Source organism: Mycteria americana, unplaced genomic scaffold (genome assembly GCF_035582795.1).
Source record: "Mycteria americana isolate JAX WOST 10 ecotype Jacksonville Zoo and Gardens unplaced genomic scaffold, USCA_MyAme_1.0 Scaffold_37, whole genome shotgun sequence".
Classification (NCBI taxonomy): domain Eukaryota; kingdom Metazoa; phylum Chordata; class Aves; order Ciconiiformes; family Ciconiidae; genus Mycteria; species Mycteria americana.
In genome coordinates, this window is record NW_027445624.1 from 1,218,722 (window position 1) to 1,231,367 (window position 12,646).

At 43.4% G+C, this 12,646-nt stretch overlaps 1 protein-coding gene across 1 annotated transcript; it reads right to left on the reverse strand.

The window, feature by feature from the left end:
* Positions 1-2,692: 2,692 nt before the first annotated feature.
* On the reverse strand, positions 2,693-12,394 carry LOC142403499 (E3 ubiquitin-protein ligase RBBP6-like). The gene is made up of 6 exons (XM_075489757.1): positions 12,229-12,394; positions 9,780-9,879; positions 7,655-7,691; positions 7,025-7,109; positions 2,988-3,091; positions 2,693-2,800 (listed from the first exon to the last, which is right to left on the reverse strand). The coding sequence occupies exons 1-6, from the start codon at positions 12,392-12,394 to the stop codon at positions 2,693-2,695; spliced, it is 600 nt and encodes a 199-aa protein (XP_075345872.1).
* Positions 12,395-12,646: the final 252 nt, after the last annotated feature.

Consider the following 12,646-nt stretch of genomic DNA (forward strand, 5'->3'; position numbering starts at 1 on the left):
TTTTGCTTTGTCTTTCATTTAATTTATTTAGTCCTAACTATAATATCTACTTAAAATACTCCTTTCCTCCTTCCCCTTGAGGTAGAGTCCGTTTAGTGGGAGAGCGGCCTCTAAATACTGGAGACCTTGACCGGGCATGGGATCTCCTCTCTGGGGGTGACCTGGACCTAGAACGAAGGTTACGACTCTTGGTTAGAGAGGTGGAGCGGAGGAACTCCTCCTGATTCTTCTGGACAATCTGCTTCTCCATTATGGACATGTAAAGCAGTTACCTGGAAAACGAACGCCTGTGCTCCTTTTTCATCCTTTTACACTCTGTCATTTCCTTAGCAAAATCAGCGGTAAACTCATCAGGTTTGGAATTTCTCTTTCCTTCCTTTCTCTTTCTTTCTTTTTGCACTTCCGTGTAACTGCAGTCCGATACGCTATTGAAAGACAAAAATGAAAAACAACGCAACTTCATTGAGCCAAATACTTACTCCTCTTCAAGTCTCCGTTGTTCTCTGTAAAACTCCTGCCTACATAAGGGAGGCCAATGGCATCCTGGCTTGGTTCAGAAATAGGGTGGGCAGCAGGACTAGGGCAGTGATTGTTCCCCCGTACTCGGCACTGGTGAGGCCGCACCTCGAATCCTGTGTTCAGTGTTGGGCCCCTCACTTCAAGAGAGACATTGAGGGCCTGGAGTGCGTCCAGAGAAGAACAACGAAGCTGTTGACAGGTCTAGAGCACAAGTCCTGTGAGGAGCAGCTGAGGGAACTGGGGTTGTTTAGCCTGGAGAAAAGGAGGCTGAGGGGAGACCTCATCGCTCTCTACAACGCCCTGAACGGAGGTTGTAGTGAGGTGGGTGTCGGGCTCTTCTCCCAAGTAACAAGTGATAGGAGAAGAGGCAATGGCCTCAAGTTGCTCCAGTGGAGGTTTAGAGTGGGTATTAGGAAAAATTTCTTCACCAAAAGGGTGATCAAGCCCTGGAAAAGGCTGCCAGGGAAGCGGTTGAGTCACCATCCCTGGAGGTATTTAAAAGACACGTAGACGTGGTGCTTAGGGACATGGTTTAGTAGCAGACTTGGCAGTCTTAGGTTTACGATTGGAATCAACGATCTTAAATGTCGCTTCCAAGCTAAATGATTCTATGATTCTGTGAATCTCTGAAGGAGGTGCGTGTGTTGTTGGGATGGTATGTGAATGAGCCATGGGTACTGCTGTTGGTACCCAAGCTGATGACGTGTGTGCAGGAGCTGGGGGATATGCTGGAGGGGGGACAGTGTACCCAGCAGATGGAGGCTGACCAGGTGCAAACTGAGGAGGGAACTGTGGTGCTGGTACCCCCGGAGGAAGAGGAAGTGCATGGGGTGGTGGAGGAGACAAGGGAGGTGGAGGCACAGGCACAAAGGCTGCCGTTGATGCTGCAGTGTTGGGGCCTGAGGCCTTTGGGTATGTTCACTGCGTGGGCGTCCTCGATTTGAACTTCTAAAGAAACCCCCAAACACGTGTCACTGTTTGTTACGCTCTGCCCTGATGTTCAAGAGGAAAGCGAAGGAAGCGGGAGCACAGTGGCGAGCGCTTCTTGTTCCCAACTTCAGCATTTTTCTCCCTGCTTTCTCTTCATTTGAGACTACACTCATTTCTTGACCCTCAGACTTGCCTTCCACATCCTCACCCCCAACAGTTCCCTCAGTCTTCTCTCCTTAGACTCAGCTTTGCGACTCTGGAGGGAGGCTGCCCCTGCTTAAGAGACGCCCACCTCCCATGTGCCAAGTGCCCACCACGTCTCTGCCACTCCTTGAGACGCTTCATACTTCACACTGCTGATCTTCAAAGGACTGCACAGATATTAATTAATCTTCTCTCAAACTTCTGGTAACTTCTTCCACATACGCTGCCTATGTTGTTAGAATTAATTACCACTTGTATTCTCCGCAACTCTCTGGGCATACTTATTTCATTAGAAACCAGCTGTTGTGTGAGTTATGTGTTAAGGCCTCGTTTAACAGGTTACAAGTAGTAATATATTGAATTTCTGTGGCATACTCACAGTTCCCAGCCTGGTCTGCCACCAGCTGAGCGAATTGTTCTGCCTTTCCTTGGATGCCCTTTTGGAGTGGGGAGAGGAAAAAGAAAAAAATCCCATTCAGTTTATCTGAAGATCATTTTTTGTAAAAGAAATTCTACAGTTATAGTTACTTACCAGTTGTGGATATTGATTGTCCTTGGGGGCCCAGAAGACTTGCAAATGCCGGATGTCTTAGTAGAGGAACCTGACAGCCCGTGTGAATAAATGCAAGGAGTTGGAAAATCAGCTCTACTAAGATACACAAATCACTGCGGATGTTGAAATAAAACTTACCTTGTCTTCCAACACACTGCTGATGGACCCAGAGGAAGATATATAGAGTTCACCGGCAGTCACCAGAGCAGCAGGTCGGACAGCAGTCATGAGTGGTGCTGGAGGTTGTAGCAGTGGCGGCTGCTGCTGCTGTTGCTGCTGGAGCTGCTTGCGCAGCCTTTTTGTGTAGCCTGTTCCATTTCTGAAGTTGTCAACAGCCTAGAGGCAGAAAAACATTTACAAAAAGGCAATATGAAACTTCAGTAGATAGATGAACAAAAGCCTCCACAGAGTAAAATGACTTGTGTACTCCTGGAAATGATATCAAGCCTAAAATCAATGAACATACAGCTATATGAACACATCACATTAAACACCAAGATCAAGGACTGGTAACTCAGAGTATCTGTATTTCAAGTACCTCAGTGTTAACACCGAAATTGAAAGTGAGGCAATCACGTTAAACAAAAGCGTGACCTGAATGTGCAGATTGTCTCTAAAGAGCTGTAAGCTTCTGGAACAACAGGTAATGTACTTGAAAGGTACATTTAGCCTTATTCAACTTGGCCTTGCTTAAGGAGGTGTAAATTAGCCTTTCTTCCCTTTCAGCTTTTTACAAATAGTCTTTTCTTACAAACAGTTGATGTAAAAGTCATCACCTTACCTTGCGTAGGGCCTTGTTGGCAATTAAAGCATCTGGAGAAACGTCCGTCTGATGACAGGTTGGGCATGTGTGTTCCTCAGAGACCAGTAATGCTGTTCGAATACCTGTGTATGTTTAGAATCATCCAAACAGTTTTTAGCCAAACAGAGGAAATTTTGGGGGTTCTAATCAATTATAAAATCACGAAGATGGGTAGTGGGAGAATATGCTCTTGAAGTGAAAGCATGAAGCTATACGTGTTCAACGGTGTAAAAAATTTATAGTACGCAGCAAATAACGAGACAGTTTTGACATTGCACTATTGCAACATTTGAAGATGTAGAGTAGGCTGTGTCTCGATGTTTCGACTAGTCTTCTTTCCACTATCTAGTACAGTGAGAAGTCACCAACCTCCAGGTTAATGAATAAAACACGTCTCAAAAAACCATTAGTAGGTTTGAGTTCTGAAGTTTTGAACAAGCTCTCCCGTGGAGAAGAATGTGGATTAAATGCCTAACTCTGCATTTGTTGCAGACCGCAGGAAGTCACCAGAGTTGGCTATGCAGTTTTTTAGGAGAGAAAGGGTGTGGACAAACTAAATGCATTCAAATATCTCATACTGTCATCACCTGCACAATTATGCGCTCTTCTCCTACTCGCCCCTCTGCATGTAAAGAGGCTTTCACTAGGTACTAAGCTTTCTGCTTATTTTTTTTTCTTTTTTCCCTTTCTAGGAGAAGAGTCCTTTCCTGTTCAGGGTATACTTAAGTATGAAATAGAGCTGGTAACAAAGTCATTCCATTACCTCCTCTCTCTGCTTTCAGAAGATCAGCTGTGATGTTTTGAATTAACAAACGTGGGAGTAACACTTACATTCATCACAATAACTGTTTCCACAGCAGGGAATAACAACTGCATCAGTCATCAAGTCTTTACAGAGGAGACATAACAACTCTTCCGGAACAGGGTCATCTGAGGAGGAGGAGGAGGACAGCTCCTCTGCTAAAAAGGGAGGCTTCTCCTTCTTTCCTCTGGCATAAGCTTCCCTGGAGGGGGGTGGGGAAGGAAAAAGGAAAAAGTTAAACGTGGGTAAAGGAAAAGTCTTCCAAGCTTTGTATTCTATCAAAGGAAGAGAACAGCTGGAGTTCTCCTCCCTCCACATCAGCCTTCTACAACGTAGGCATTTAGTTTAAACTACTTTTCTATAGCCACAACACAATCTTCCTTCTGCTGAGCTCTCCCATTCATTGGATCAACAAAGAAATCAGCTCAGACTAGAAAAACAATGGTTTGACAGCTACAAATCAGGTGAGAAGGATCCCACCTCTCCTTTGCCAGAGGGTAAACGTAAATTGCAGGCTCAGGATAAAGTTAGTCTCCCAGTAAGGACATTTTATCAATGGAAGAAGTCGATGTTACAGCTTCTACAAAAGGAGATCCATGGCAGAAAAACAGAGGTGCTAACAAGTGCATTTTAAAGCCGCCACTCTCGTCAGCCCACAGGAGTATTTTCTTAGGTTATAGCAACTACTTGATAAAAGTCAGAGGGGGACTAAATCTCAATCCAACCGTTAGTTGACAAATGTTGCCAGAAGCCTTTGAAACATAAAGCAGAAGCAAAACGAGCTTTCAAAGAGGACTACTCTGTAAACACTACTGAAATGTTTTACAGAAATACAGATTCTTAGCGTACCACCAGATTTATCAATGTCCAGGGCCATGAACAGTAGGACCACCCTATTGTAATATTAGAAAGCATCACGGATTTTATGGTTAAGAGACAATGACAATGCTTCCTGCCCTGTAACTACAGATGCTGGCCAACTTGGTTGCATTGCCCCTCAGACATTCACGCATGGTTTCTCTCGTTCACTTTGTGGTCAGTCCATTTAATTCCATACGTACGCACTAATAGTTGGTATTGCATATTTCCCAGTGCTTGTCAGCATGGCACCCTTTGTAGTGGGGTCTTCCACCTCTATCATGAAGCTCCTGGGAATTCCTGTGCTCTTTTTAATTCTGGGAACAGGCTCAACATTTTTGTCCTGTTAAGAAAAGAAATGCAGACATAGCTCATCTTAAGACCCACACTTCCAATGACATTGCAATGATTATTTTAAGCAGCAAAAGCCTTCAGGGCTCTCCTTTTACCTAGTGTCAGGCTCGCTAAACTGAAATACTTATTTTCCTAAATGAATATAGCCAGAATGTCGCAAAGGCTTGAGCAGTGTTTTGAACTCACTCGACATGCTTTGGCTTCACTTCAGGTTCCCTAAGGGTGCAATATCCCTTAGCTCACCACCCACTCAGACAAGAGACACAAACCCGCTCCTACTCCAGAGCGCAATTCAGAGCGACAGCTTCATTCGGTGCTCTGAATCAGTCACTGGGGAAACTTATATTCACCCTCTCCATACGAAGGTTGTATTCGTACCTCAGGCATATGCATTCAGTGACTTACGTCACATGGCATGAATGCTCAGCCAGAGACTGGTGTAGTTACAACAGGCAAATATTCAATAGATGGGGTCAACAGAAACACCTTGGTTTTCTACAGAATACTAAAAACTGTGAACTGTCATTAGAAAGAGTTAAAACCAGAAAACTTTCCAGCAATATTGAAATATATAAAAATAAGCATCCAAGTTCACAGAGAAAGATCTATGGACATATTCAATGTCAATGACCTAGAAAAAAGAAAATGTTACATTTCAAATTCCAGGTTTTCCTTGAATTTTGAAGGGCTTTGCAACACTGCCATATAGCCTCTCTATTTCACCCCAAGAGAAATGAGTCTTAATAGGAGTGTTCATGTATTTGTTACCTAACTGCCAAGGGAAACACGTTAAAAACAAACTAACACCAGAAGTCCCCCACAATCTTACCCCATGTGTTGGGCAGTTCTTTATATAGTGGCCAGGTTTTCCACAGCGAAAGCACGTATATGATGGTGGAGGTGGACCCAAGGGTTTCCTCAAGTAACTAAAAGGTTTTTTGGGAAAAGAAGAGAAAGGCATGCATGTGTCTCTCTTGTTAAAACCAACACCTCCACAATTTTTTCCAGAATCTTCAAAGAACAGATTTGACATTATCCACACTTACTTGATGGGATCATACTGCTGGCAAGACTGTATCATCACAGCTTTTACTTTCTCTTCCTCGGGAGCATTGGCTTCAGCCAGATTGGCAGTCTGTTTCACAGGGAATTGTTTGACACAGGCATTAGAAACGCGTTTAAGCCCACACAGCCAAAGACAACCCCACTCACCCCGTCCTGTGAAGAGCAGCACAGCGCTAGCTGAGGTTGCATGAAAACAGCTGCTTCTATAAAATACAGCTGTCCTGAAGATGTTCTGGGGAGTCCTTACACCATTACATGCTGTCTATGTGCCTGTTCACCTCCTTAAAAAGAGCCTTCTCGGGCACTCAGAACCTTCGGCTCTGTTTGTACCTCACATAAAGGCTTGTGTCACCAATCCCATTTTCCTCTGAGTGGACTGAAGCTATGTGTAGAAAAAATTATACTATCCAGATTTTGAAACTGATTTTTAAGCTCCAGACTGTTTGAAGGAGAAGATATACTACAATTTATGAAATTGTGCAGCATCCAAAGATTGGATCTCTAACTGTAATAACTAGAAATGCAGAAATGACCCTGCTTGTGTCCATGTTCCAGAAACACCTCTAATTCGGCTGTTGCAAACCCCCCTGAAATGTCCATCACTGACAGCCAATTAAATTCTTCTCTGAAAATTGTGTTAGTTTCCAATGCAACATTAACGAAATGCATGAAAAACAGTAAACAGCTTCTAAAGTGCTGCTTCTTTGTGTCTGGAACATGAGTAATACCACAACATGACGTTGAGGCTGATGAAATGCTCCCCTTCTACCTTCCCAAACTGGCAACTACTCCTTACAGGACAGTATCAAAATATACAGACATTTTAAAGTGAAAATAAACACTTTAAATTCTTAAAAATCAAATTAATGTTTTGTTCACATTACAAGAGTTATCCAGCTATGCATCACAGTATAAGATTTAAAAATACAAACCAAACACTTTTTTTCTTTAAGCTCTTGACGAGAATATAGATATACCTGAATAAGCTGGGCCAGAGAAATAGGGGCAGAAGGGTCATCAATCTGTTCACAAAAAATTAAACACACATTCATGTTGAACACATATTCATATTAAATGCATATTCATATTCAAACACAAAAGCTAAGTGATACAATGTGAAAATGCAACAAATACACTCCAAACAATTTTTATGGCAAGAAACAAAAAGCACACAACAAGCTATACAGACAGACATAGCACTAGCTATGGACAGGCAGATGTAGAACATGGCACCATGTTCAGTTGTGCAAACCTTCAACCTACGTGATCCAAAAACCATCATACATTATCTGTACAACACAAAGTCAGTCCGGAAATATTCTGGCGTATTCCATATGAAATACAATGCATTACTAGGCACAAATACCAATATTCACAGGAGAACTGTGCAAATGAGGGCATTACTCACTTTTTACTATGCTGAATCAAATGCACAGTACTTACAACATAGACTATCTTTTACTGGAAAATATCTATTAAGGTAATGTGTGGAAAATTAATACAAGGCTACATTGCATACAATTAAGGGCCGTGCGTAGAAAAAAGGCTGAGATTGGTTTTTACGTACTGCTTTTGATGTTGCACTCACTGGCTCACTTCGACTTCTAGAAGAAGAAAGAAAGGTGATCAGAACTTAAAATAAGGCACTTGTACCCAACATAAAGCAGTGAAAACAGATTCTAAAACCTGAACATCAAAACATTCTGTTCTGATACTCTAGTGAATGTGAACATTTATACGTATACATAAACTGTTCCCTCTTGGTGCATGCAGTGCAACTAAAAAAAAAAACCCCAAATCACATTTCTACTTTGTCACAAATTACTCCAAGACTTACAGATACAGAACACAACAGTGCAAGCGAAGTCCTCAGACATTTTGTCTCTGCGAGTAAGTATCAAAAATATGAAGCCTCTACTACAGTTTTGTGTTCTTAAATAATCAACCATGAAAGTACAAAGGTAACTTTAGCCAACCCGTATATCCCTAGCATTACAAGTAGGTACCAGAGAGAGTACTTCAGTTTCTAAGAAAGAATAGGGAGGCTCTAGACACTTTGAAGGGCAAGTTTACTGAAATGAAACAAATCAGCCATCTGACAAAGAAATAACAAAACTGCCAGCAGCATCGTCTTTACCACAGTGTTTCTCTGTGGAAGCCCAAGCACTCTGTTCAGATATCTACCATATTTAGACATGAAAGTGCCAAAATGTGCTCAATGTGTTACATATGCTATATTGACTAAAAATAGGCGCAGAAATCTCACCTGAAAGCAGTTCCTAGGATTTTTTTGGGAAAAAAAGGTCTTAACTGCCTGAATCTGCTTTAAGATAATCTTGAAAATGCTACAATATTGTAGGAAATAATTATTACATTTGAAAACTTGCTGAGATTCCACGTACTCATTGATCTGTGTCTGCATGCTACTCATCACCAATCAGACATGCAACCATTGATGGCATTAACAAACAATTCCTACACCATCCAAAGTGTCCCATGAGCAGAGGCAATTCAAAGGCTGCTGTGGAATTCATGTGAAGTTTACATGCAGAGCCATAGAAATTCAGGGCTTTTTGCTTGCAAATGCTTCATGGGTACCAGGACGCTGCTGTACTGTTTGTTCAAGGCACACTGTAACTCACTAGTCTATTTACTGAGAAGCAACATCAGAAAGGCATGGCAAAACCACAAGCTAATAATATCTACTAATGGTGGTGGAGAGGCGTATCTCAAAGAAGGCTGGAAAACATGACCATTCAAACAATGCTAATGCAGCTGATAGAGATCTGGACTGTATGAATACATAAATGACAGCAATAATCCTGGAGTCAGGATGGCATTTGAATATCTGTAATTTTAATCAATACACCTGATTCTCTGTCCTCCAAACAGCTTAGGAACACAGAATTAAATCCTGGAGCACGCATATCACCTCAGGGTAAAAACCGGACCTGGAAAGAGAACTGGTAACATTTGGTAACATGCTAAACTGCTTACTGAGGTTCAAGTTTGGAAAGGATTAACTACTCTTTCATCGCACTCGCACAAAAGACAACACGCTTTAGGATAGTGTTCTTCTTCTCTTGCCGGAAACGGACATTGTCTTTAGGAAACTAATAGGAATCACTTAGGAATGCAACTTCTTGTTTGCGTGGTTCCCCAGCTGGCAACCCTTGGTCTTTCCTCTATAGCTAGTACGCACAAAACCCAGATTTGGGGCATAAGAATACCTGCCATATCCCACCCCGCCTCCCCCAAATGCAAGAAATAGTCAAGCCCTGAGAATCAGACTCTTCTGAGATGGGAACAAAGTCTCAGGTTACACTACAATGCCTGTCTGTCTGGACTATAAAAGCACTAAAAGCAAACACATGTGATGAGGAATCTCTCCACAGAGAGGAAACAGCATCTACAGCCTTGGTCTCAGAAAAATCAGCCCCAAGAACAAACCCAACAGACTCCTCTTATTTAAAAGTTACCATTGTTGGAGTTTGAACCCCATGTCCCAGCAGGCCTAAAAAGGTAAGTCTCCTTTGGGACAGATACAGTAAAATCTACCCCATGACAACAAAAACTAACAGCAGCTTTAACGAGAAAGATACAGTCTGAATGCCTCTGTAAACTAATACCCATCCAAAAAGTTCACACGCTGGAACCCCTAACAAAGAATACCATGCTTTACGGATACTCACATAACATATGTTTTGCTGGTAGCTTTAACTCCTCCAACAGGGATTCTCCTAACAATTACCGATGAGTTCCTAGGAATCAGGGCATTATCATCTGTGTATTCTGAAAACAACACAAACACAGAAAAAAACATGAGTCAGTTTGTAAGAATGTATATTAATATGTCATTACATAGCACTTCACAGAATCCCTTTCAGATTAAAAAGAAAAATGTTCTAGGTAACATCACGCTTTTATTGTCCCAACACACTAACAGGACATTCCAAGAAATCCTCAGGTCTGAGAATCAAACACAAGCAGTAAAATCTTTTGCATTTCTTAAAAATAGTTTGAACGCCAACAGCAAAAGGGGCTCAAAGGTCACTAAAGGAGAGTCTGCTAATGCATGAGGTTCTTTCCTGACCTAGCTTACGTTGCTTTTGCTGCTCTTAGGCTACAAAACCAAGACATCTCTGGAGAAAAACAAACCACAGCAAAGTCTCACCTGCTTAAACCACATTCCAAAGTCTGACTAGCTTGCCCTGCAACACCACAGGCACTCAGCTAAAGCATGGAAACTCTGTGCCACTGCTTTCATAGCTGTTCACTAAAAACGATTCACCCATGAAGACTGACAGAACACAGAAGACAGCCTGCCATCTCTGTCTATTTCTTGCAGCTTAATCCATCAACAGCCACACTTCTCAGCTGCTCAGGGCTTTACATTGACATGGAAACACAACTGGCAGGGCTACACATTGGATCACAGAGATTTTGGGGTTTTTTGAGCTTGCTTTCACAAGTAGGGCAGAATTGGCTCCAACTAAGGTGGTATCTGCCCTCTTAAGCATCTAGTTTGAATCAGCCCAAGGGACGTGGATTCTTTCGATGCACTTTTTGCAGAGCAGACAGACTCAAACAAAATGACTTATGAAGACAGCCTTGAAGAGCCTTTTGAAAGCAGTGTGTGCCTGAAGCTATCCATGCTTTGCCTTGGCTTACACCATGTTAGTCTTCTGAAGAGGAGGAAAGCCTTCTGACCTTTTCTGTAAGGCCCAAACAAAAAAACCCCACAACTCCCCGAGACACTTGGACTGAGTCAGCTTAAAACGCAAAGATGTCTCCATGAGAATGGTTTGTATCTTGTACTTACACGAGCTGGCTGTGACTAAATATTTTAAAGCACTATCAGCAGCCATTCCCTGTAATCTGCCTACAGCTGTACATACTAAAAGCTTTGCAGACGGAATCAGAACGATGGTCTGAAAACCAAAGCTGCTGTATCTCCAGTCAAGCTCTGTCAGGGCGGTTTTGCTCAGTGATCACACACAAAATAGGAATATTTCACAATTTCGGCTCCCTTTTTCAGTATATTATTCCTACAGGCAGGAACCTCTCTGAGACCAAAACATACCTACCAGAAGACATTATTTCAACCACGAAATGAACAGTTTACTTCTACTTCCAAATGACAGAATGCTTCTTCAGAAAACCGAGAAATCATTTTGCTGAAACTAATTCCTGTTCTTTCCACCTAGGGAACCAAACAGTATGCTTCCTCTGGAATTCAGAGCAGTTTCAAAATGTCGGAGAAAGGACTACTAATGACGATACCAGAAGCTTTTACAGAGGTCATATCCTGAAACCAACCCCTAGAGCTCTTCTCAAAAGGAAAATCTAACCATTACACAGCCACCTGTCAAGAAAGGCCTGCACTGGGACATTGTCATGGAGGAGGAGCTCAAACAGTACTGAGGCCCCGACAAACAACTGGGAGACCATGCCAGCTGCAGTCCTAGGAGCCCAAAGCAGCTGTTTCTACCTGCTGAACAGAGCCATACAGGCTATTCTCTGTGGTCCAGATCACAAACCACTGGATTAAGATCAGAGTCCCATTGCGGTTTTGGGTTCTTTTCTTTTTTCTTGTATTTTGCCTGAGAAGCAGAAGAGCACATTCTCCAAGTGTTTTGTGTCAGAATGTTACAGGGCAGGAAAGAGGACTCAAAGCCCTGAGTTCTGGAGTTTGCAGTTCTTCCACAATATTGTGAGAACATCTCTTCTAAAAGACAGGTCAAGAAATTCAGGTCAAATTCAAAGGAGGCAAGTTGAAATGCATCATTCTTGAGCATAGGCCTTTGGAAGGGAATTCTGCCTTTATAGAACGTGCCTCTATAGCAAGCATGGAAGAGGACGCACACACACCCCTGCCCTTTAAAATACGTCCTAACCATCCATTGTGCCTTCCCAGCATCTTAAAAGGAGTCCATCATATCATTTTTTTCCACTGATATTTACAGTCCTGTTTACTTTTTGCTTATATTAGCAGGATGGGCCCCAGACTGACTCACGCTACGTGGGGACAAGCCACAAAGAGCAGAGTGCAGCTCCCGCAGGCCAGGGCTGCTGCGGTGCGGTCTGCGACGCCACCAGCCAGACGGACCCCGAGGCCCCGTGCCCGCTGCCCCCACGCACCTTCTTTGGTCTGGGCATTGGTGATCTGCAGGTCGCAGTTGGACACCTTCAGCTTCTCGCGGCTCATGATCTGGCGCTTGAGGTCGCACAGGGAGATGTGGAGGCCGCTGAAGGTGACCGTATCATAGCTCATCTTGGAGGAGAACTTGTAATGGACGCACGACATGGTTGGGGCCAGGCGGTGCCTACTCCACAACAGCGTCTACCGTGGCAGAAGGCGCCGCGGCCTCTGCACCACGTTACGGCCTGCGGCAGCACGGGGAAGGACCCACCGAGGGGTCAGGGCAAGCAGCACAGGCTGAGGTGGAGTGGGCCGAAGGCACTCAAAGGGAACGGCGCTCGGCCTCCGCTCCCTCTCTCGCACAGAGCGCTCCCAGCGCTGACTGCTCGCTATGGCGACTCAGGAGCCCCTGCCTCA